Source organism: Verruconis gallopava (assembly GCF_000836295.1).
Source record: "Verruconis gallopava strain CBS 43764 unplaced genomic scaffold supercont1.5, whole genome shotgun sequence".
In the NCBI taxonomy this organism is placed as follows: Eukaryota; Fungi; Ascomycota; class Dothideomycetes; order Venturiales; family Sympoventuriaceae; genus Verruconis; species Verruconis gallopava.
Window position 1 is genome coordinate 633,283 of NW_015622141.1, and position 24,622 is coordinate 657,904.

The following is a 24,622-nucleotide window of genomic DNA, read 5'->3' on the forward strand; positions in this document are numbered from 1 at the left end:
AATTGCCCGGCCGCGAGCGATCGCACCAGCAGCGCCGCCGATGCAGTGGACGGATACTGCTTGGAGGCTCCGCGTCTGCGTGTGTGGATCGCGTGGTCGTTCAGCGTTTTCATTTCTTGGCTCTGGCGCTCTCCACCCCGGTGAAGCCCATATTGCATGGTGCGCTCGCAAGACGCGAGGCCAGCATCGTGCCTCACGTACCGACTCTGTTCCCTGCTCTCTTAACTGTGTTCCTGTGCGACGAACTCGAAATCATGGCTGCCGACGTTGAAATCGTACATGAGCCGCAGCCTGCTCCATCCAGGGCGCAACCTGGCGATGCTAAGCTCTCGCGGTACCGCACTGTGCGAAAGGCCCAATTGAAGCAGCAAGAGACGGAGGTACCTCGCCCGCCTCCGATTCCTGACGATGTAAAAGTGCAAGAAAATATTCAGCGAAGTATGAGTCGCTACCGTCGTTCGCAACCATCAAGCTCGCGAAACAAGACCGAACCTGCGCCTCCACTTCCACAGCCCGCTACAGCGACAAAAGCGGACACTCCGCACGCCCTCGGCCGACGCTATGAGTCGTATAACATACAGGCGAAGGCCCAGCGTCCCCAACCAGAGTTTGGTGGCGCATTGCGACGAAGGGCGCAAGCGGAAAGCGCCGCAAAGCAGGATGAGTCTCGCAATCAGGGCACCTTGCTTGACCAGCAAGCTCGGCGCAAAGCCCACCCAGTCGGCGTAAGTGAGGGCGAGCAACTTCTGGCAAAGGAGCGAGAGCGATACGAGAGAATCAAGGCGCAGCAGCGGGCCGAGAGAGCGGAACAAGACAAAATACTTGCGGCAGAGAGACGCAAAAGAGAGGCCGAGGAGGCCGAGATACGCCGTGTTGAGGAGGAGAAACGGGCGGAAGAGGAGCGCATACGTCGTCTGAAGGAAGAAGAGCAGGAACGAGCTGCGCGTGAAAAGGAAGAAGCGAAACAACGTCAGAGGGACGAGAAAGCTGCACGCAAGAGAAGGCCTACCAATGTCACCGTGCCCTCTCAAGACCAGACGAGCAGTCCACAGCCATCCTCAAGGGGAAGCGGAAGCTCTCCAACCTCCTCACGGAGGGTCGGGGGGTTTTTTAGACGAAAGAAGGAAGATGGGACACCACGGCCCTCGACAGCTGCAGACGATAGACGCCCGAAGACAAGTCATGCATCGCCGCCCAAATTTGACCTCCCGACCATCAAACCAGGCGGCGGCGGGATCGTGCCTCTCAGCGATGCACCGGTCTCAGGTGTTGCAAGCGCAGAGAGACGGGTTCGAATTCGATTTGGCAAGTCGGAGATTAACTTACCCGTCGAACCAACAACTTCTGCTCAGCAGCTGATCAAATCTGCATCCAACGTCATGTCGGAGCAGTTTAATCCCAGAGAGGCTGTTATATACGAGCACTACAGACCAGAAAACATACGGCGACCCCTACGTATGTACGAGCACGTGCAGAAAGTTCTGAACTCGTGGGAGGATGATCACCAGAACTATCTCATGATTGAGCCGTCCGATCCTGAAGCTGATCAGGAGCTATATGAAGCTCACGCTCCTCAACAACATCAACTCAGGCAATTTGAACGTTGGCTCATGTATCAATACAAACCTGGCAAGTTCGACGACCGCTGGATCACCGTTCGAACCGACGGCCAGATTCTTGCAGCGAAAAACCAAAGCGGAAAGGATGTCGTCCAAGTGTGCAACATCTCAGACTTTGACATTTACGCACCTATCCTAGATCCGAAGCGACAAAAGAAGAAGTCCAGGACGGTCACCTTGCTCGTGAAGTCGCAGCAGAAGAGCGCCATGTTTCTGAATAAGTCTGACTTCATCCACGTATTTTGCACAGAAGACAAGCAGGCCGCTGAGGACTTCTTCCGTGCTGTTCAAGATTGGCGAAGCTACTACTTGGTCAATAAGATGGGCCAGGGCAAAGGTAGTAAGCTTGGAGATCTGGCGTCCGATCCTACGGGAGGACACCAGCGTAGCAAGTCCGTGGAATCGCACTACATGCTTGGTTCGTTCAATGACCTTGGATTGGACTTTAGCAACTTCGGAAGAACGCAAGAACCCTCTAATGCAGAGAAGCGCAAGGACTCTTTCGATGAGAATCGACCGCTTGGCGCCTTTGGATTGGCTCTCCCCTCTGCGCAAGAGCATTCTCGTATGATGCACCAAAGGCAATTGTCAGAACGAAAGGAGAGAACGCGCGTTCCACCAACAGCACTCCGCCACGGAATCCCCAACAGGCCCGGAGGCCGCGAAGATGCATTGGCCGCTCTCAACGGTGCGTCACAGAACCACAGATTAAGCTGGGACAGCACTCGTAGCGGCGACGATGCCTTCAACCCCAATGGCTTGCTAGGTTCACAGTACCAGCAACGCAAGCATAACGCGAAAGCCTCGCAAGACTACGGAGGCGGCCTCCAGCGTAACACTTCTGTTCGGTCAAGTATTTCCCAGCGCAGAAACTCGTTTGACTCAGGCACACTTGGTAGGCACAAGAGCGTCCGCCAACCTGATTTCGGCAAGCCTCTCGTCGATCTCACACCTCAATACAAAGAGCCCCCGCAGTTCGCCAAGCGTGGCAAGGGCTTCAAGCCTGATCAAATTGGCTCTGGCGGCCTCATCGAGAACGCCACATCACCGGAGAACCCTCTTGGCATACCTGGAAACAACGATTGGCGCGCAAGACCATCGACGAGCGGTGGAGGGTTGGAGAAATCGAAGAGCATCAACCGTACGAAGAGCACGAGGAGACAACCGCATGGTGCGCCTGACGACCTTGAACCTTTCACCGTAGGCCTGCTGGCGCAGAGCGGGAAGAGCGGTTGGGGCGATGGCCAGGTGGGCCACGGTGTAATAAGTGGGAACCATGCGAAGGGCCCAATGTTGGACATGAGCGAGCCAAGTTTGTTTGGCAGTGGCACGCTGCTAAGGAAGATGGAAGCACAGAACTTGGGCAATCCCGTCGGCAAGTAGTCCGGTCGAGGAAGAACTATCGACGGAAGCAGCCGATCTCTCTGTCGGCCTGGGTTTTTTTTTCTTTCTTTCCTCTCTTTTTGTTTTTTGGGGGGGTTCGGCTTTGTATCACGATTCGCTGGATTTGTGATTGTAATGATGGAACGGCCGTCAGCATCCGGGTTCGTGCATTAGGAAATCCTCGCTGGAGTGCGTTTTGGTTCGAGATGTCGCTAGAGGAAATTCTGGGCCTTTTCCCTGCCGTGTACGAATATATGTTAGTGTCCTCCAGCGTTGTTGTGCGTACCTGCATTAGCCCCGGTCCGGCTCGTGTTTCCACTCCCTCTAAACTCCTCCGTTGTTCTGCCCCGGCGCCCGAGCCACGACACTTTATAAATTGCTGCACGCGCTGTTCCATGGCGATTACCTGTGCAACCATCGGCACAGTTGCTGTCGCCCGACTATTTCGTGACTCTCGTTTTTCGTTCCCAAGATGACTGGGTCCAAATATCACAATGTGTCGGTAAGAGGGACAAGTTAGAACAGAAGCGCACCTCAACCTTTGCATATCTGCTAGGATTTTTATTATTATAAGCTCGTACAAGTCATCTATGCCATCGCAATGGCCCGCTTCCCAATGTGCTCTTTGTTCCCCCCTAGTCAAGTAACGCCATGCGCCTGGTAGGTGTCTTAGCCTTGCATCTCTGTCGTCATCATGCACCAGATCTGTACACCTGAGCACCACCATGTCTCAGCTGGATTGTCTCTCTCCTTTGCAGCACAATCAGTGCCCTATTAAGTGCTTGCTCAGAGTAACCTCTACTATCCACAAACTCGCGCTTCAACGTTGCCAGACTTGTACTCCAGCCGATGGCTAATCTTCGCCTCAGCTCGTCCTCAACTTTGCTAACCTCGTCCATGAGCTCTTTACTGCCTTGACCCTCGCCTTGTGTCACGGCGTCCATGGTACTTGCGAGGAAAAGTCGAATGGCCTCATCAACATGTTCCTCGGTTGCAACTGGTGAGAGTGTGAGTTTGGCAAGAGCCTCTGTAATACGAACAATGGCCTCGAGCTGGCGAACGGTGATCGGAATTGAGCTCCGCTGGTTGGCAGTCATCTCTGCTGCATGGACCTGCCTTCGAATGGAGACAAAATGTGACGAGAGTTTCTCGGCAGCTTCGGGTGACAATCGAGGTGCACATTTTCTTGAAACTTGTCAGTCGCAAAGAGGGGTGTCTGAACATGTCATCAACTTACTGTCTGCAATAGCTGATGTAACGCTTCATCTTCTCGACCGAAATCTCGGCCTGGACCTGTTCCTCAACGCCCCTACCGCCCATTGCGAGGCCCATCACGTGTTTGGCTATTCGCTCGTCCCGTCCTCGATCATGATCATCTCGAACAATGAAGATCATATCAAAACGCGAGAGGATGGTCGTCTGGAAGTCAATGTTCTCGCCTGGAGTTTTCAAATCGTCATATCGACCGAAGATTGGGTTGGCCGCGGCGAGAACGGATGTTCTCGAGTTTAGAATAGTAGTGATACCAGCCTTCGCAATCGAGATCGTCTGTTGCTCCATAGCCTCGTGAATTGCGACGCGGTCCTCATCTCTCATCTTGTCGAATTCGTCGATACACACCACGCCGCCATCAGCCAGAACCATGGCACCACCTTCGAGGTAGAACTCGCGTGTTGATGCATCGCGCTGTACTGAGGCCGTAAGACCTGCTGCAGAAGAGCCTTTTCCAGAAGTGTACACAGCAATTGGTGCTACTTTTTCCACAAACTTTAGCAGCTGCGATTTTGCAGTGCCAGGGTCACCGAGAAGCAGCACATTGATGTCACCTCTAAGCTTCATTCCGTCTGGTAAAACTTTCTTTGAGCCACCCATCAGCAAGCATGCAATCGCCTTCTTGATGTCTAGGTTGCCGTAGATGGAAGGCGCGACGCAGTTGGCGAAAGTCTCGTACAGATCCGGGCGCCTGCTCATTTCAAGAAATTCCTGTTCCTCCTCTTCGGAGAATATTACATTGCCCTTCATTGTATGATCCACGTCGGCGTGTATACCTACAGCTCGCAGATAGGGATTTCGTATGGCCACGGCCGTATTTCCTTTTGCGCCCTTGGATTGATAGATAGAAAAGACACCCATAACTGTGCATCTCGATCCAGGCACAACGCGGTTCGTAAGGTATCTATCAGCTGTGATGACAATGTGCCGCGGAAGTTCGCCAACAGGGACTTGATCTGGTGCTTCTTGAAGCTTCAGTACTTGTTGGTCAATGAACTGGCACTTCTCGTGGACAACAAAATACGGATCAAGGGGGCATCGCTCCGACTTGTCTTCGGGCCCTCTTTCGCGACCGCATGTACGCGGTAAACTCAGACCGGCTAAGCCACCGTTGACCGGGATATGGGCAGTGTAGTGGCAGTTCCGACACTCAACGGCGAGTGTTGTCGCCTTGAATGACAGAGTCGATGCCCCAATAACAATGCCCGGTATTCGCACGAGATGCGAAACATTGTCTGCAGTCAGATCACGGATTGAGATCTGCGACGCGGTCGAGTGTAGCAAAAGTTGGTGCTGAGGCAACCGAACATCTTTTTGAGAAGGGTAGACGATGCGTTGCGTGCATTTCTTAAGTGCTGACTCGAACTAAACATGGTACTTTAATGTCAGCTGTCTAAATCGCACACATTTCAATATGGGTCTCGTACAATAGGAATCATCTCTGCTGGTTCCGTGTTGAGCTTATGCGCAAGTTCCTCGTCATACGATATCAGGTGGGCGACGTCCACGTCGCAGTAGTACTGTTTGACGAGCACATTCTCACGGATCTGGTCTCTACAAATATATCAGAAATGATTTCAAATCTGGACGACGCTGATTCCTGCCTACCGGTATATGAAAGCGTTGTCGATCTGGAATTCGAGAATGAAGTCGACGAGCCGTTGCTCTATGTTGATACGGCTATCAGGCTCGTCGGCTTGGGTGCCCCTGCTGAGGCCGATACTCAAGGCATAGACTGATTCTCTGTCCATAGTGAGAGCTTTGCGGCCTGTGCCTTTCGGATGTGTGATCTTTGTTGCTGAAGTGGAGGTGTCCCTCATTTTGGAGACGCGTCGCGTCGAAAAAACGCGTGATCCCTTGAGTCCTTAGGCATCATTTCCATTTGCCCATCAGTTATCCGGATTGGGATCGAATCAGGCTCCCCATCCCTTCATCACACACATCAACGTTTTAGCTTTAGGAATAGATGGTCATGTCCCAGAGAGTACACTCATGAAGGGTAGTCTCCTAAAGAGATCTTGCTAAATCTTCATCCAATGCTGTGGATTTTTCTCAACAAACTTGACACGCTCGAAGAACATGAGAAACGCCTGTAAATTGTACGCAGCGTCATGTCGAGCACATATAACATGGAAACCGTCTAGCTACCGTCTGATGGCTTTCCATCCGTCCTGCAACTGCTTCCAAGGCACATCCATAAACACATATCGTTAGGATCGTTCAGTAGCAGCGAATTGGCCCGGAAGTGTGAACAGCATCAGCTAATGGGGCGACGCAAGAGTGCTTTACAAACATAATTACCTATATGCATACAACGTACCAAAGCAACCGCGACCTGAAAGATTTGTATCGAAAGCTTTGGGAGTTCTACGTCTGTCTTCATCTCTTGCAAGCCATCCCTGAAGACTCTACTCACGTGAGGAGCCTCCCTCAGTGGAGGCCGCGTACGCATGAACGGGTTGACAAATTCTTTTCCTTTATTTCATTTAGAATTAAAAGAATTAAAAAACCCAATAGCACCTCCAAGACTTACTACCCTTCACTCAGGAGTGAAAGGAGTATCCATGTAAAACCCTGCGAACGACTTAATGCGAGAGTTTGGGAAAAGGATTCTCTGCCGCTGTTGATCTGGCATAACTCGTGTTCATGAAGGATTCCCAAAAAAAAAAAAAAAAAAAAAAGAAAAGAAAAGAAAAAAGAAAAAGAAAAAAGGAAAGGAAAGGAAAGGAAACAGGGTCATCCTTAGCATCGACACTCAGCAGAAGACACCCGAGAATGGAAAATGGGACACCCAGGTCACGGGCGATATACCGATTGTGTCAACATGTGCAGCGTGAGTCAAAAGCGAAGGCCATCACTCTATAGTCTTCATTGGACGATCATGCCAACGCCTTCTCCCGCCGATCAGCTGAGCAAAAGAGCTACAGGGAGCGATCTATCTGCACGATGGCAAATTCGCTGGCATCGACTTCGAAGGAAGAGGGAGCATCATCGGAAGCAGCGCCAGGATACTGGACATGACCCTGCCGGAGTTCGGCACTATGCATGGGCCTGCATGTGGGTCGGCCTTATCCGACGAACACCACAATGTGAGCAGGCTCACGTGGAAACCTTTGTCGAAGAGACGATACGAACTTTGTGCTCCGTCGTATCTTCGGCTAAGCGACGTCTTGGGCCCTAGTTCTTTATTCCATAAATAGTGCATGTAGTCACAAACTCGGCCGTACAGTTGAAGACCGTGTTATTCTAATTAAACGTTCTCGTAATATCGTCATCCAAAAAAAAAAAAGAACGAGCTCGTCTACCAAGCACATCTGCCGCTCAAGCCTTCGCATAAGTGGAAAGGGCTATAGGGTGCTAAACCATCTCGGGCGATTTCAGATGAGTTTCAATACTTGACCAATGTTTCGCAGATCCTCATTGACGCGAATTGGCAATATGGAGAAAAGTAATGGTAATCAAGGGTGCAAGCCCTGAGACCTACGCCACGGCAGCACGTACCCATGATGATGAGCAACGAGGAAAGACCAGGAAGAGACAGGCCTGCGGCATCCGAAAACATACCCAGTTTTGCGGGGAAGATAGGACGGTATGTCGAGTAATAACGTACCTCAAACATGTATGAGCCAAGGGCGAATTAGGCATTCTGTGACCACACCATGCTAAGCTACTCCGGGTTTGTTGACCCGTTTAGCGTTGTACTACGCGTCGTGCCGCTCCGCACAGAAGCCAAAAGTCAACCTTTTTCAACGTGGTCTTTATCTGTGGAAAGGGTTGAGAACCTCGTCCACCGTCTGTCTTCGACTTCAGACCAGGATCGTCTGTTCCTCATTCCACGGTGAGGTGAGCTCGCAGCAGTGGCTTCCGGCCGTGCAGCAATGACATGATAGCTCCAGCTTGATCTTGCAAATGGTCTGATGATTGAACAAAAAGCGGAAAAAAAATACACAAAATCCACGTAATGTGTTGCAATATCCAAACCAAAACGTAGGATTGCGGGGAAGGGCGCAGCATCATTCCCTACCCCGAGGCAATCATCTGAGTGCGGGCGGACGGGCGGAGGAACGAAGGCCGATGTGTTCATGCAAGTCATTTGTGTCGTGCAGCAAGGCGCTCGTGTCTTCAAGATGGTGCTATTGGGGGCTATTAGGCGTGCCTGAGCGTCGAGTTGACGCAGATGCGTTCCTAGTCCAAGTCTAGATTTTGTGCGCGACCGAGGTCTGCTCATTCCCACTGGCTCAGAAGGCCACGGGACATCCAAGAAGAGCACATCGCAATGCGAGAAAAATGCATGAGAGTTTGAATCAAGACAGATATCGGTGTTCCGATAGCGAGCACGCTGCACGACCGCGACAATAGCGCTATAGGCGGCAAACAAAAGTAGCCAGCAATGCCGTTTGTGCATCCTTAGTAGGGCCGTCTAGCGCTTAAAATCGGCACATATGGGGCATGGGGAGGTAGGGAATATGCTCAACGAAATGTGTCAGCCAGCGGTCCACGGCACAAAGGAGCTCATGGGCTCATTTGATCATGTGGCGCGTGATTTCACACGACAGACGTGTCATTCGTATCCGAGAATAGGTGATTATGACGAATCCCCAAGACTCTTGACGTTCAGGGATAACAAATGATCATAACAGTATGAAGGCTCACCAAAAATATACCAGCAACGTTGTAGATACGCGCATGATCCAGAAGATTAGCGAAGAGGTTTTCAAAGCGCATCTCCGCATCGTAGAAGGTCGCGTGGTTCGACATTTCTGTTCATTGTCGGGCCGACTTTGTCAGCAAAGCTGTCGAGGCTGGAAAGCGTTCCGGGTCCATGACTCGGGGATGATTACAAGCATGCAACCACGTTTCGAGGAGGGTTCCGACCTGACGACGCCTGTCCTACCAGCAGGACATCTCCACGGACCCCCACGGAAAGCTCCTCAACAAGTACTGTATGTCGTATTATTCTTCTCACCTTTCTAGCACTCGAGGTGCATGTGATGGACTCCGAGAAAAAATTTCGCTGGCAGGCTTGGCGAGTGATTACTGTTTGAAATCCGGAATTTTTTATCCGACCCTCGATGCTGCCTTGTAGGACCCAATTTTGTCACTCCTTCGTTTGCTTAGGGTCAACTTTTGTCAGCAGGAGAGATTTGGACAGGTCTCAACCTGGTTTGGGATGCCGTCGAAGACGAGGATGACATATCCAGTTTGCTAGAGCTGCGAACGGCTGATCACGGACCACGGACAAGGACCAGCACGGAAATAATAGTACAGCCCCAAGGGGATGCACACGTGGCAAGCAGATCAAGAGGCAAATCAGGCAAGAGTAGAAGCCGATCTTGATTGGCGTCGCAAAAAAAAATCTGATACTTTGTTTCAGGTCTTGCGCTAGACTTTGCGATCTGTCCATAAGCGTGCTTTGTCGCTGTTGACTTGCATGGAGCCTTGGGAAGGTTTTTGGGAAGCGAGAGTAGAATGTTTTGTTGCGTCGGCATGTCGTAAGCGAGGCGAAATCGTAGTGGTCGAGCCGCAGTCCATGACACGAGTTTCTGAACTAACGCGAAAGCCAAAATAAAAAAAAATTCCCACAACAATGAACGAGTCGCAATGTTTCGAACGTTTACGCTTGCACAACCTGGGATGCAGCAAAAGAGATCTCTTTCAAGTCACTTGAGTGCTCGCAAGGGCGCACCGTTGTTCTAGCGAAAGCAAAGATCTTTTGTGGCACAATAAAGGCGCACCAGAAAAATTCTAGACCGCATGTTTCAGATTGCGTTTGAGGGATGCAGAGGAAATTCTCCTATGTGGACGTCTTTTAAAAGGAGGGAGGGGTGTTTCCGAGCAGTCGGAAATCGCAAGTGGATCATGAGGCGATGGCGTTGGGACAACATGGAGCTTGCAGACAAAACGGCTTCAGGGTGAGATTATTGTCCATCGAAACACAGACACAAACGCAGTCAAGATTACTCCGTACTACTTGTACTAGCCGTCGAACTCGCAGGGAACGAATTTTCGAGAGACGCTGGTGGGGCCCCCTAAGGTCAGGAGGCTGCGAGTAGTGCAAAAGGTGATCGCACCCTTGGCAAATAATGCCTGCATCCACGCGCACCAAACAGCACTAGAAAGGCTGGAGACATTGGCCGATCGTGTTCAGCCGTCTTCTCAGCGAGAGCGCGATGAAAGCCTAACCATTGCGCTGGGTGCTTTTCGAGGTGCAGGAGCCGTGGCTGTGATTACGATGGTCGGCTAATGTATCCGTGCAGATTTGATCCCGCCGCATTCTGAGCGACGGCAAATTGGCAAGTCCTCGGCTTTGTCCTAGGCAGACCTGTTTCCTCATTTTTGTTTCTTTTGTGCGGCGAACGTTGGGCAAAAAACAAGTGTTTACGCATGCAGGGCCGAGGGGGGATCGCCAGTGGAGAGATATATGTGATGACTCATTGCTCCTGTGGACTATCGAGCGCTCATGGTGCGCAATTACGCTTGTGCACATTGCACATCTTCAGCGGGGAGACGGCGACCGCGTGGCAGATCGTGACGTGCTGCTGGATCCAACAACGCAGGAGAGAGTGAAGAGCGTGCACAGAAGAAACAGCGAAGTCCGTGCGCGGTGAAGCCCGGCGATGGCAAAAGCGCAGGTGGAGGGCGAGGGGTGAACGGGCCTTCGCCTAATTTCGTTACAGGAGATGCATGGAACGTCCGTAGAAGCGGGAGAAAACGCCGACCGCTCGAAATGGGGAGGCTGAGCTCAGCTGGTGCAACGGACGGGCGAATTTTTTTTTCGCCCTTTGACGCGCTCGGAGGCCGCGAGAGAGACGGACGGACACGTTACTGTGTTCGGGTATGGGACCTGGCCGGTGACGGCTCCGAGAAATAACAATGATGGTGGCTTGGAAAGAATTTCCGAGCGTTTACCGCACGAAACCTGGCAGATACACGAGGCAAGGCTAATAATAAGGATCAAGAAAAGAAAAGCTTCTGTGAATTGTGCGGCGACTGGCACGGTGGTGGACAGCCCAAGCGGGAGCGGAGAGGTGACGTAGAGGCTGCCAACTGCCCTGGGGTGGATCCGGCGTTGCTCTTCATAGGACAGATATTGCCGTAGCAGCACAAGGTCGAAAGGCACACGGCGGGAGGACGGTGGTTTGAGCGCAGGAAAGGATTGGGAGGGGAAGGGAGGGGAAGATGGCAGCTGTGACAGTTACGGTGACGGAGCAAGCTGGATCGTGCCAACCAGATTGCATCATGGCAGAACGGGCAGCGAGCATGAGCACATGACGGACAGGCTGCGGTAAGGTGATGCTCTCGGTGTGCCCAATCGCAGCGGCGAGGAGACATGGCAAAGCTGATAGCGAGCCGTCTAATCAGCGTGACGGACAAGCGACCCTGTGGCCGTGAAACGTGCCATACGTAGTGGACGGAGGAACGGACAGTCGTGGTGGTGGACAAGGTGGATCACCTTACTGAGCATCGAGAAGATGAGCAAAAGGCGGTGACGAGGCTCTTCACGGACACGCGCGCGCAATTCCACCAAGGCATCGACGGACGACTCGCACACTAATCACTCCGTCGGTCGGTCGGTCATCCATCCAAGTCGGTAGGAAATTGCGGTGGATGGGTTGCAGCAGCAGCAGGGGCAGCAGCGAAGGCGACGGCAGCAAACGCGGCGGCTATGGATAGGAACAGTGCTGGTGGAGGGGCGCCAGCAGCAGCGGCGGCGGCAGGAACAGGCGATCAGAGACGAAGCAGAGTGCCGGCGAAAGGGCAGCGCAGTCTCGTCGGCGTAGCAAGACAAAGACTCCACAAACAAGCGCACGTCGTTCTCCCGCACACATGCACGCCCGCACACTCACATACACGGACACGGATACGGGCACGGCAGGCGCAGGCAGAAACTGGGAAGGGACGGCCGGGCGCACGTCCACGCACTCGCGCCCGCCCGCGCTCACGCTCTCTCTCTCTCACGCACGCACGCCGCCCGCTTCGCTCACACGTACTCGCTCGGACACGCACGCGCGCCGGGAGAGGACGCTACCAACACCTCTTCTCTCGCCTTCAACCCAACCCGCGCCAGCCCTTTCTCCTGCATCGGTGCGGCCAGCAAGGACCTCAACGCCTGGCGGAGCTGCTGGCCATAGCCCCATGGCCTGACATCCTGGTCCCCGTCGCCCCAGCCGCTAGCAAGCCCATCCCTGCCGACCGTCTCCTTACCATCGTCCTGGGAATTACCATGCATGACTGTATTTTAAACTGTCGTGCCAGCCTACTCTACGCCCGCTAACCCTATATCAACCATTGCGTGCCCGCCTGGCTCTCTTCATAAAGCCTGTTCCGTCCGCACGCTTGCCTTTCCTCGAGCAAAGCAGGAATCGCATCTTGACCATCATCTCGTCGTTGCTTTACTTGATCCCGCCTTCTGTCTTCTCGTCTCAGAAAGACAACAACAACAACAACAAGCACAGCTACTGCCACCATCACACACGCTCGCCTTACCCGTCTTCCCGATCCTTTGCATCTCCCTCCCACGCCGCCGTCGACTCTAGACAGATCGACTGCCAAGTGCTCGGCATCTCGACATCGCTCTCGCCAGGCTCTGCTCACTGGTTCACCACCTTCACACACCAACATGCCTTCCGTAGTAACTTCGTTGCCGCCTCTCCCCGGCCGTAAGTGTTGCCGCCTCCCCTTCAGCGTCTTCGTCGTTCAATGCTGACTCCATCTCCCAGCACCTCCCAACAAGCCACTCCCCCCTGTGCCTAAGCAATAGGCGCACACACGGCAACTGTTCGCACGCCGTCCTGTCGATTCTTCCTCTTCCTCTTCTCTACTGGGGCTGGCGCACCGTGGACACCTCTCGACTTCGATTGCACCACCTGACCACCGCTCTGTTCCTCGGCCGTCTGATCAATGAATGCGAAACCCTTTTCTTGAATTTGCTATGTATCAGACCGTGCTGTCAGTTCGAGGCCTTCCATCCAAAGGCCCATTTTTACGCCGCGGCTGACATGGCTGCACGCCACATGCACAGCGTTTGCGACGCTGCAGCTCTGGCCGCTTGCACTCGATGGGATGCATTCCGCTTCCCTCATCAAGAAAGACTTCTCGGCAGTTCAGCGACGTAATCCGTTTCAACACTAATACGATCCTGTTGACCTGGTGTCAACCAATCATGTATTATATAATCATGCTTTTATTTCTTCTGCTCGTCATTGCGTGTTTGGTTTCTACTTGGGGAGCTCTGGTACATTGTCTGCCTCATCGGCGATCCCTCCTTTCTCGGTGGGATGCTTAGATGCCAGGCGAGTTGAACACTTTTTTTGTTCCCTCGACACGGGGTAACGGTAATGGAGATTTCTACAGTAATCGGATTCACGGCGTTCAATGGTTTCGGTCTAAAGTGGAACACTCTGCATGCAGCCTCGAGCACACCACATCGATACCCCCGAACTCAAAGCTAGACTACTGTCATTTGGTCTATCAGATATTACCATGGCACATGTATCAGGATTATAGTATTTGTTTTATTTTGAAAAGACAAAAATTATCAAACTTGCGTCCTTCGGCAGCCCGTCCCAACTCTGTTCGCAAGCGCTTATTTGACGTGTTCCAACGATCTCGCGATGCTTTGTCATCCTGACATTGTGTGCTTGGACCTGACACGGACATCTGACAGCCTGGCCAAGGTCTCTGATGCAAAAATGGACTTGTCGAAGAGGTCATGATTCATAACCTGACCTAGCGCTCAAAAGACCATCATCCCAAATCGAGATGGACGAATAGTGATCGCTCGTCACCTGGAAAAACATGGCAACGTCACAAACAGTGCCAGGATCATACGTTTGCTGGAGGGGGGCCAAACGGCGAACCCGGCAAACGTACAGGGTCAAGGGAGTGATCATTCAAGACCTGCCCCGGCAGCAATCCCGGCAACGATTCCTTCTGTCTACTCTCTCTCTCTCTCTCTTCATGCACGAAAGCAAACTTGACCCCCACTCTCTTCGCACGGGATGACGACCACTCTTCCTTGGACGCGGCTCGAAAACCTCGGTGGAGCTGAGTATGCGTGATGGCGGGCAAGCCTCGCTATCTACCCCCGGCTAATCGTCAATACTGCTGTCCAGCCATCATCATCCTCCGCCTCAAGCGCGTGGAAAATACAGCGGTGGGAATCGTTGGGAACATTTCAGTGCCTGCAACGGCAATGGGTTTTCTTTGAGGCAGCACGCTGTCCTGCAGTCGTACCATCGTCTGCTTTTTTTTTCCACCGTACAGCTTCACCGGTCTTCGCGCACGTTGGGCACACACGCATGGTCCTATCCCTCTTTCACATTTCCTGCGAGGCATACACGGGGGCAAAAAGAAAATCAGTCAAGCCGCACAGCCTTGGTTTTTTCGATCTTGAGCGGCTGCACGTCGAGCCGGGTGGTGATGCCATCTCGATGCGCCGACAGAGCGGGCAACCCTCATCACTCGTATCCAGGCTGTCGGAATCGAGGATGCTTACAACACGGTGAGGCCTCTTATGCAGCCGGCAACATCCGGTTTCATAAAGGGGCATCGAAATCTCGCCTTGTGGATGAGAGATGCGAGCATCTGATGAGAAGATTGTCCGCTTACTCGAGTCGTCCGGAGAAAAAAGAGAACGTAGAACAAAAGAAGTAGTCAAAGTTTAGAATGCCACGCCCGGAGTCGATCGGGGAGAATTATGCATTGCGTCGGAATACTCTAAAACTGGTCCCATGACTACAGCCTACGATGGCCCGTTAAAAGCCTACATGTGTGTATCGTGACTGTCAAAAAAAGACCCGCTGGGCCAAAAAGCGTAGCTGTTCAGCCGGAAAATGCTTTCCACTTCTTTTCCATGGTCCGTGTTGCGATACCGCGTTGAAAAGCTTACATGGTATTGGCTGACAATTAGTTAGCTCGCCTCCCTGGTCACGAGCCGTCCCGTCAAAGCATGGGGTTATGGTTTGAGGTCTCGCTCAAGATGTTCGATCAACCAAGTCCGCTCGGAAACTCTGCGACAACAATGGCGTGATCAGAGACTGTAGCTTTCTCAGGGCACGGCTGTCAGAACGTTGAACCTCCAGGGGGACAAGTTTTTCTCCGCCGACCACGACGATTGTGGAGTCAAGCTTTCGTCTGATTGTGAACAGGACTGCAACAAGGTTATTCACCAGTTCACATTCGTCTCACCTGGTTTTGGATTACGACGCATTTCAGCGGGGAAGGGACACCGCCTTGGATGGTTTCCCCTCCCTGGAGCGAGAGCGGCAAGCAGACGATTTGCACCTACTTATTGAAGCCCTGACAGGAATCTACAAGGCCCCAAACATAATTCAAACAAAGCGTGGGCCGGGATCTAGACGCTTGATCTCCGCATGCCATGAACATGATGACGCCGTTGCCTGGATGCATTGCGAAAAGCGCAGAAGACCATGGTAGTTACGATGATATGTTATTGCTTCCCTAAACGGCTGCTGTACAGATGGTCGACACAAAAAGGCGCGGTATGTGACAACCCTGCTGACATGTTGAGCAACGTTTGCGTGGAAATGACATACATGTTGCGGACGTGGCACCCCAGCAACCTGCAGGTGGAACTCGGAACTAGTGCTTGAGTGCTCGTAGATCTTGAATCAGCGTAGGCTCACCATTGCTTTGACGTAGGTCCACATGCTCGCCGTTTGGCATCAGAAAACTTGACCCTGGCCTTCGTGCTGGCCTATCGATAAAGCGGGTCCGCCGCCCGCTTTGATCCGCCCCGAACCCCCTCAATTGACGAAAATCATGCTGACAATAACGACGATGGCAGACCGAAGGGGTGGGAAAGAAGAATGAGCGCCATGAAAGTGCATCTCAGTTTAAGGCTGCGGATGTCTCATTGTATCATGCTTCTGAATGACTTGCATTAGCTAGGCTGGAGGGGTATTATGACTGGCCAACATTGCACGGTGTGCACTGTAGCTTGGCCTAGTTGTCAACGGACATGTTGGACGATCATCCGGTTACGCTATCGAATCACTGGTGCAGGATCCCACGTTCATCCCCCTCGTTCCAAGCTTGCGGCAAAATAGCAAATGTCAGGTAGCTAGTGTGCGTTTTGAGGTCCGGCTCGGTTCTGTGCACCAGCCTGCCTTCTCGCCAAACCTTTCTCGTCTTATCTTCTTCCTTGATACGGTTCAGTCTCTCCTGCTTCGTCTCCACAGCTGAACCGTCCTGTTTCCTAGCTGGCTTCCCCGCCTTTTCGCCGTCCGTCTGTTCCTGCTTCGAGGTCTCGTGAAACTGAGCGATCTTGGCCTCGAGCTCCTTGAGCTTGGTCATCGCCTCTTCCACATTGGCTGCCGTTGCATTCACGCCTCGCAAGCCCTCGTACTTCAGGCTTACCAGATCTCTCCGCACGTCGAGCCGTCTGTGCTGAAGTTCGAATGTGCTGATCTCAACCCACCCAAGCCGCCGCATGGCTTCCACGGTCTGCTGAACCTGCTCTATGCACGGAGAAAACGCGCACAGTCGAACCGGGCCGTGGGGATTCAGAGGAGACGCCGAACCGTCGGGTGGAGAGCGTACGAGACGCTCAAGAGCCTTGTGCGGCTCAGGCAGGTCCAGGAAGACGACGTCGGCCTCCGGCGACGTGCCGTCTTCGAGTAAGAAGCCGCGCTCGTAGACGTCGCGGTGGGTCACCGTGACGACAGCATCAAGGCCGTGCTCGATCACCTCGCGTTGCAGCTGCCGCGCCCTGGGCTCGTGGTACTCGAAGCTGTAGACCTTGCCGTGCCTCTGCCGCTTTTTCGCCGCATGACCATTCGTTACATTGCGATCGCCGCCGGGAGAGGGCCCGTTGAATACGGCTCTTGCCGAAGCATGTGTGAAGCTTCCGCTGCCGGCTCCGGCCTCGACGAGAGAGTCGCCCGGTCCGGCCTTCAGCTTCTGCAGAACGAAGCTGTAGTCCGGCGTGTACACGACCTGCGTCCTGTGCGGCAGCGAGACAGTCCAGAGCTCGGGCGTGGGCGGCAAGATGTGAGCAAAGCCACGTGATGCCGCCTCGTACGCAGGCGGGAGCGCACCGCCATCGTCGTCGGCGTCGCCTTGGGCCTCTTCGCTGTCGTCCTCCCGCTTCCTTTTCTTGCCCTTCCGCGTCTCCTTCGCGTTCACGTTCGTCGCCATGATTTGCGAACCCCATGGCTTGCCGAGCAGCGTGCTGTGCGGAAAGCTGCCAAAGCGCGTGTTCGTGATCGTGTCCTTTGAGCCGTGGGCGAGGTCCCGCAGAATCACGGGCACCTGCTGGTCACGCTTGAGCGAGACGATGGCGAGCGATTCTGCCTGCGTCTTGTCCGCTCGCTCGAGAAACGGCGACAGCTTCCCCGGCACCATGACGAAGGCGGAGCTTTTTGCCCAGATGGGAGGAAGGGGGCTTTGTTTTTTATTTTTCTTTTCCTTTTCTTTTCTTTTTTATTAATGTATTTCAGAAGACTGCTCGGCACTGCTCCTAGCACGTCTGGTCAATGACGAGTCGCTTTGCGAAATCCGCAGTCGAGAGACATCGGACCGCCTTTGATGTAAAAAAATTTGGCCTAGCCAATGTGAGTCTGTACGTTTTAGCCTGCGCCACGTGGCTGATGTCCTCCCCCATTGGGCGGTGACCCGGTCAACGCCCAAACTTAGCCAACTTTGCGCAAAACGCAAGCAATCAAAGTGGGATCATGAGAGACGCCTGAGCAATCTTACTCATTTAAACGACCATGGCGCCATCCATCTTTGCATCACTTGATCGGAATCGTTGGCACGGAACCTGTCTGACTCGAGATGGACTGTGGCTTGAGCTTTAAAAGATCGTCGGACTGCACTGCTCACAAGCTTGACGAGAATCATGACCGTCATTTGAATTAAGAGCAAGGTTCAACTTCAAGATGCGGTCTCAATTATTTGGTACAGGAATATCTCCACGAGTGTCTCCTTGAGTAAGGTGCCTCTGCTGATTTTACATTTTGGCCTCTGCCATTTTCACTCGGGTTTCCAAATGCCTCGGTTTGCATCTCCATCGTCCTATCCATCTTGTCACCACGTCTGTGGCAAGTTCCAATGGAGTGAACGTACTCGTTTCAGCCGCCATGGCAAACCCGTCCCTTGTTGTCATCGGAGCTTCGCTCGCCAGATGCCACGCCGTATCCATTGCCGTACGGAATCTGAAACTCCTCTGGCCTATGCAGCAGCGCATCGACCTGCTTCTCGTCGAGTTCCAGTTCATGCCACCGATTCATATCATCAGACATGACAGCCTTTTGGATGCTTTTGTTCTCTTTGTAGTAGTGTTGACCTTTTCGCGATGAATGTGCTTTGGACTGGCCAGTTTTCTGAGGATACTGCCCCTTCGGCAAGCCTTTTCGCTCACGCTCCTCTTCACGCATCCTCGTGCTTTTCTTTGTTCTGACGTCAATGATCGCAGACCGAAAGTCCTCATTTTTTGCTAGAAGAGAATCAAAGCGTGCCACAACGTTATCTTTAAACCTTGTCGGGAACTCCTTACGCACGTCATACGCGTCGACAAACAAAGCGAGCAGGAGCTTGACGACAGCATTCTCACGATCACCTTGGCCAAAGTCCCAGATTATGCCGATCTCTCTGTCTGTGATCGAGATGTTCTTGAAGCTGTTATTCTTGGTGTCGAAAGATTTCTTAATCGTAGCTTTGATCATATCTAACAGCCGCTTTTGGTTATGCAGAGGATGCTTCAGCTCCAGCAGATTTGCCGCCTGGAGCAGCCTCAGATACTGCGTCAGCCCATCGCCATCGAACGTTGTGATCTGAGGATCCTCGATGTCTCCGTGCGCGCTGATCTCGTTGATGGCGTTGATCCATTCAACAATTCGAACAAAAGCTGCGCCAGCGATCCCTCGAGGAAGGGAAAATTTGATCTTGGCTTTCTGACCATACCCAAGGGGCTTGGAGCATTCCACGCGGGCAAGACGCTCAAAGAGCGCGGATGCTCGCACTAGTGTTGTGAGTGTGCAGTCTCGATAGAGAATCTGCTCTCTTCCATGCTGGTGAGACCAGATATCGACTGTCCACCCTTGCGCAAAGCTCACATCGGGCGTTATTGCAGGTGCTACTCTGGTGGGCAAATGATCAAATCGAGGCATGCTGTCAATCAAAACGTCACGTAGTCCTTGACTTAACTTTTGCAGGACCTCGATATTCAGTTGACGACTTTTCAGAAAATTTGGTTTTCTTGCTTTTGAGTGGTGACGATGACGCCGTACTCCTGACCATTCACTGTTGATGGGTGACAGGGAACAGTGACAGTCTTTGGAACTCTCCTTGTGCAGGGAGAGATATGTCGAAAATTGACAGGCTGCTGAACCTTTCTGATACTGCAATATTAGTGGTGTAACCAAAGGATGGAGGATCGTTCCCTAAGACTGCTCGGAATTGATTTCATACGATCATCTAAATCACAGTGGATGAGGCCCGCCTTCCATCCCCCAACTCAGCCGATACGCGGGCTTGTCCGTGTTACTTGATCTCTGCGCCATCCGGGGCCCCGTCGCTTCCTTCCGGCTGTCCGCATCTCCCTCTTCACCGCCTTCTTCAGCACAAGCATCTTCTCCAAACTATACGCTTATCTGTTTACTCTTCTTTTTACATAGAGGGAAAACACGACGTGTCTGTATTGATCATCGGAAATCTCTCAATATTGCTCCTATTCCAGATCCGCCACGAGACCTCAATCCGTAGGCTGACTCTGTTTTCCACCAAATGCGTCAGAACACCGTTATCCAGATTGCACAGAAAAATATCAGGTTGACTAGGGCCCGCTCAATTTGCAGGATTAGAGTAAGTCACGAGAGGATCAGAACAGAATGCCTTTTCTGACCTTGCCAAGGGGGGACGTTGAATTCAATCCTAACAACTTCGTCATTTCTGATCTCTGAAGACTATGTGCCACAGATGACATCTACGCTAACAATTGAAAGGCTGTGTTTTCTAGCACCATTTTTCATGACCAATCGACATAGAGGCATCCCATTAACCTTTGCATCGGACACTCTGAAAGAGTTTAGCCTCTCAACTGACACTTGCGGGCAATGCGCGTGTTGAATGGTAGCTTATCTTTCAGTAGCGAGAAAAAATTCATTAGTACCTATTCGTAAAATCGTCCGGCTTGCAAAGATGCAGAGTGGAGGTTCAGCTTCTAGCCCATTATCAATGCAGTTCGATGAAGTCAAGCCCCCAAATTGTCGAATATTCACACAGCACCTGATGCAGCTCATGCTGCCTCGAAGAATGAACAGGCTTCTAGAAAGATCCACGCCGTCAAAGCGTATTCCAAACTTGTCTTCTTGTCCGAAAATGATTCATCACAAACTGAAGACAACTGGGAATTAGCACATGTCACAGACCGACCGATGTGGAACAAGGAGAACCAAGAATCGGCTAAAGACGGGACGGGGTCGAAAGCGCATAGGTTGCAAGGCGCTGCTTATCTATGAACCGACGGTATTTGATTTAATATGGCGATTGTTGTAGGAAATTGAAGAGCAGGAGGTTGAAGCCGAACTCTGGGTTCGCTTTTTGGCGTCCTCGTGCCAACTGCACATGCATGAGAGACGATCGGACGCTAGACTTGGCGTAGCTCAGCTGCTTTGCCCAGCGGCTCCACGCTGCCCTGTCAGTCAGCATCTGGACCTTGAAGTGGAGATCTTGGGCAGTAAGATTTGCAGGCATCCGGGGCCTACAGGCGTTTGCAGGATCCCAATCATGAAACCACAGCAACGCTCAGTCATCTCGCGAGGAGAGAAAAGGGGACGTGAACAAACAATGCACGAGTCAACTTGAACAAAGTTAAAGGGCAGATCTCTGGAAACAGAACCTAATTGACTGATAATATCAATGCCATGTTAATGCCACGCTGTCCGCAGGCCTCGACCCCGGTGCAATGGCCGAGCTGAAAGGGGACTAGCGCACTTGTGTGATCAAAAGGCGCCAAGAGGAAGGACCAAGGTGAACCCAGAACACATCTCCAACCACAACACTTGCGGCACGCAAATCCTCAAAAATCACCCATCCAGCCGGCTGGGATTCAGAGATTTGCAACAGGTATTGTCAGAATTGTGCGGCCTCATCTTTCACTCGCGAGCCACAACGAACGAACGGAGTTTGGGCGAGATCTTGGTCACAGCCTGGCCCTGCGTCATCCTCGACCGCGCTTTCCGGTCCGCTAACTCCAGTTGCTGTACGAGCGAGCTTGCGCCTGCGCTTGCTCTTCCACTTGCTCTTGCACCTCCCACCTGCTCTTGCTCTTGCGCTTGCTCTCGCTCCTGCTCTCTCTCACTCGCACACGCGTACCAACCACAGCTTTGCTTCCCCACCCGAGCTTACCAAGGCAGGCACGACCAATAACTCCTCCTTGGGCGAGCTGCTTCCTCCTCGTTCAACCTCGATAGTCGCGCCTCCCTTATCTGCCTGTCCGTATCCGACAACGTAAGCCATCTACATCCGTCTGCACTTCCATGAGCAGAAATTGTTGTTCTTCCACCGTCGCATTCCAATCCCCTGCCTAGCGTCATCGTGCTTGACACCTGGGCTTTGGCTGCCTTCTACCTCAGCAAAAAACTGGCTCAAAGGCATCGTCATCGCGACCCCTACATCCACTCGCTACCAGCTTCGAACGGGCCAAACTTCCGCGCCGCCACTCGAACTGCGAGGACTGTTATTGTCGTCGAGTTACGCTTTCTCTCATTCCTGCAACGCCTTTATCGACCTCCTTAACAAACCACACGTACTCGAATTTGGCATCTCCACAGCATATTGAGCTATTCCGTTGGCCTGTAGCGAGCAAGCAGCCTATACTATCATTGCGCTGCTTCAGTACGTCCTTGACGGGGCAGCTGGCTAGCTATAATTACTGCCAGCAAGTCCTTTCTGCGACATGGGCAATCAGCCGTCAAAAGATAAGAAAGGCGGTGACGACTCCGCGAAGGATTCCGCGTTCAAGTCATATCCTTCATTCAGCAGATCGGACACGAAGGATTCACGCAGATCCATCTCATCAGCCATCCGATCGAAGATTCCGAACACCGGAAAGGATAGCCCACGATCCTCTGGCATCCTCGAAACAAGCGATGACAAAGCGGACGCTGCCTCTGCAAAGTCTGCGGCAAGCAATGCGAAGGCAAATGGAGCGAAATCGAGCAAAGCACCAAGCACTTCTCAACCGCGACCTCCATCTACCGACACCCCTACTGCAAAAGAGGCGAAGGATGCGCTCGAGGATGTAGATAAGTCACCGCCACCATCACCCACGCAGTCTCAATCAGTAGGAAGAGGCCATGAGTCTGTTGATCAGGCTCAACGAGCTGGAGAGGTCGACCACGTGTCTGATGCTCCTCCTTCTGGTGTGCCATTGCACGACTCTAATGCCAAACCGAAGGAACCCATATTGATGATGAAGAAAGACCAGGCAATTCCGCGGGTTCCAGAGCCAGAGCCGGAAACATCTGAATCTCCCATGGAATTGTCCGCTATCAAGTCCATTGATCTTGATGACATGATCAAGCGACTTTTGGATGCAGCATACGCCGGCAAAGTTACCAAGACGGTATGTTTGAAGAATGCTGAGATCACGGCCATATGCCAAGCTGCACGCGAGCTGTTTCTCTCGCAGCCAGCTTTACTTGAGCTTGCGCCACCAGTGAAGATTGTGGGCGATATCCACGGACAGTATACTGATCTGATTCGTATGTTCGAGATGTGCGGGTTTCCTCCTGGATCGAATTACCTGTTTCTCGGCGATTATGTCGATCGTGGAAAGCAGTCGTTGGAGACGATTCTGTTGCTGTTATGTTACAAGCTGAAATACCCCGAGAACTTCTTCTTACTTCGTGGGAACCACGAGTGCGCTAATGTTACGCGCGTGTATGGCTTCTATGATGAATGCAAGAGGCGCTGCAATATCAAAATATGGAAAGGATTCATTGACACCTTCAACACGCTTCCAATCGCTGCAATTGTTGCAGGAAAGATCTTTTGCGTCCACGGAGGCCTCTCGCCGTCACTTAGCCACATGGACGACATTCGGAACATTGCTCGCCCTACGGATGTGCCGGACTATGGCTTGTTGAATGATCTGCTCTGGTCTGACCCTGCCGACATGGAGAATGATTGGGAAAGCAACGAACGTGGAGTGTCATATTGTTTCGGAAAAAAGGTCATCATGGAGTTTTTGCAAAGACATGACTTCGATCTTGTGTGTCGCGCTCACATGGTTGTTGAAGATGGATATGAATTCTTCAACGACAGGATCTTGGTCACGGTATTCTCCGCGCCTAATGTAAGTCTGAGCCTGGAGCCAATTCAGTGTGCACGCTAACATATTGAGTAGTATTGCGGCGAATTTGACAATTGGGGGGCGGTCATGTCTGTCTCCGCCGAACTTTTGTGCAGCTTCGAATTGCTCAAGCCACTCGACTCGAGCCAGCTCAAGTCGCACATTAAGAAGGGACGTAACAAGAGGCAGACCATGCTGAACAGTCCGGTACGTGCTTCTACCCTTCTGGGCGATCAAATCTTTACTAACAAACGAAAAGCCCGCAAACCAGTATCCACAGAGCTTCCCAGGATAGTCGACAACCGGCTAGCAATTGTATTCAATTACGTAGCCTATCGTATTGAGATGATAACGCACACCAGCGTTAAGACTCCTCCGAGCATGAATCTTTCACCGCAGCTTAGCCAGAAAGGTCCTCTATATGCAACGAGTTACAAGGCATCCACAAGGCATCCATCGGTTTAATGTCCAGACTTCCCATCGAATATGGATCAACATCACGGTCATCGAACTGCATGTGAATCACAAGTACGAGTTGTTGACAAGACAGACCGAGGGCCTTCGAAGAAAACAAGCCTCAGAGGGGAAATGAGCTGGCTGTGGCAGTATTTCAAAAGAAACCTTTCCTTCTAAATTCACAATGAGGTGTGACAGGTTTGCTAGAGGAGGAAGTGCAACGTCAACGGCGTTGGCGGTCACCAAAGCAGTCGTTCGTCTGATTCAAAGAACGAGAAACGCCTTTGATGCTTCGTCTGTAGAAAAAGTCACTCTTTTTACGTCCTCTGCTGCACTGTATCGTTCTCTTGATGCGAACTTCCTATTGGTTCACGTCCACTGTGCGTAACCCCACCAGGGCCAAAAAGGCATTGAGTTGATAATTTCGCCGTTCTCGTCTCCTTGCTTGCGTCGGTGTCCACGGGCTCCCGTGAGGTTCCCGTACCTGCTTCGGGTGCGCCTTCGGTGCATGTTTCTCGAAGCAGTAACCGCTAACCTTTATGCAGTAGCTCTTTCCATTATCTACGTGCGC

General features: G+C 52.3%; 6 protein-coding genes across 6 annotated transcripts; 2 read left to right on the forward strand and 4 right to left on the reverse strand.

Moving 5' to 3' along the window:
* The first annotated feature begins 89 nt into the window (after positions 1-89).
* Positions 90-3,363, forward strand: PV09_02130 (uncharacterized protein). Its single transcript, XM_016355129.1, has one exon. It carries the CDS (start codon positions 255-257, stop codon positions 3,000-3,002), a length of 2,748 nt encoding a protein of 915 aa, XP_016217145.1. The 5' UTR covers positions 90-254; the 3' UTR covers positions 3,003-3,363.
* A 178-nt stretch (positions 3,364-3,541) lies between these two features.
* On the reverse strand, positions 3,542-6,094 carry PV09_02131 (uncharacterized protein; the record flags this gene model as incomplete). Its single annotated transcript, XM_016355130.1, has 4 exons — positions 3,542-4,187; positions 4,240-5,639; positions 5,702-5,828; positions 5,883-6,094. 4 exons carry the CDS (start codon positions 6,092-6,094, stop codon positions 3,695-3,697), a joined length of 2,232 nt encoding a protein of 743 aa, XP_016217146.1. The 3' UTR covers positions 3,542-3,694.
* Positions 6,095-10,361: 4,267 nt separating this feature from the next.
* PV09_02132 (uncharacterized protein) lies at positions 10,362-10,907 on the reverse strand. Its single transcript, XM_016355131.1, has one exon. The coding sequence runs from the start codon at positions 10,759-10,761 to the stop codon at positions 10,453-10,455; it is 309 nt and encodes a 102-aa protein (XP_016217147.1). The 5' UTR covers positions 10,762-10,907; the 3' UTR covers positions 10,362-10,452.
* A 5,220-nt stretch (positions 10,908-16,127) lies between these two features.
* Positions 16,128-17,815, reverse strand: PV09_02133 (uncharacterized protein). The gene has a single exon (XM_016355132.1). The coding sequence runs from the start codon at positions 17,640-17,642 to the stop codon at positions 16,290-16,292; it is 1,353 nt and encodes a 450-aa protein (XP_016217148.1). The 5' UTR covers positions 17,643-17,815; the 3' UTR covers positions 16,128-16,289.
* A 555-nt stretch (positions 17,816-18,370) lies between these two features.
* On the reverse strand, positions 18,371-19,558 carry PV09_02134 (uncharacterized protein; the record flags this gene model as incomplete). The annotated part of the gene is made up of 1 exon (XM_016355133.1): positions 18,371-19,558. The coding sequence occupies exon 1, from the start codon at positions 19,406-19,408 to the stop codon at positions 18,371-18,373; it is 1,038 nt and encodes a 345-aa protein (XP_016217149.1). The 5' UTR covers positions 19,409-19,558.
* A 1,732-nt stretch (positions 19,559-21,290) lies between these two features.
* PV09_02135 (uncharacterized protein) lies at positions 21,291-24,430 on the forward strand. The gene is made up of 3 exons (XM_016355134.1): positions 21,291-23,598; positions 23,650-23,802; positions 23,855-24,430. The coding sequence occupies exons 1-3, from the start codon at positions 22,198-22,200 to the stop codon at positions 23,888-23,890; spliced, it is 1,590 nt and encodes a 529-aa protein (XP_016217150.1). The 5' UTR covers positions 21,291-22,197; the 3' UTR covers positions 23,891-24,430.
* The last annotated feature ends 192 nt before the right edge of the window (positions 24,431-24,622 follow it).

Bases quoted from the DNA above. Each gene is read 5' to 3' on its own strand.
- PV09_02130 (XM_016355129.1), top strand. From the start codon at position 255: ATGGCTGCCGACGTTGAAATCGTACATGAGCCGCAGCCTGCTCCATCC.
- PV09_02132 (XM_016355131.1), bottom strand. From the start codon at position 10,761: ATGTGCACAAGCGTAATTGCGCACCATGAGCGCTCGATAGTCCACAGG.
- PV09_02133 (XM_016355132.1), bottom strand. From the start codon at position 17,642: ATGGTGCCGGGGAAGCTGTCGCCGTTTCTCGAGCGAGCGGACAAGACG.
- PV09_02135 (XM_016355134.1), top strand. From the start codon at position 22,198: ATGGGCAATCAGCCGTCAAAAGATAAGAAAGGCGGTGACGACTCCGCG. The intron at 23,599-23,649 runs GTAAGTCTGAGC...CATATTGAGTAG, and splicing joins CGGTATTCTCCGCGCCTAAT to TATTGCGGCGAATTTGACAA. The intron at 23,803-23,854 runs GTACGTGCTTCT...ACAAACGAAAAG, and splicing joins AGACCATGCTGAACAGTCCG to CCCGCAAACCAGTATCCACA.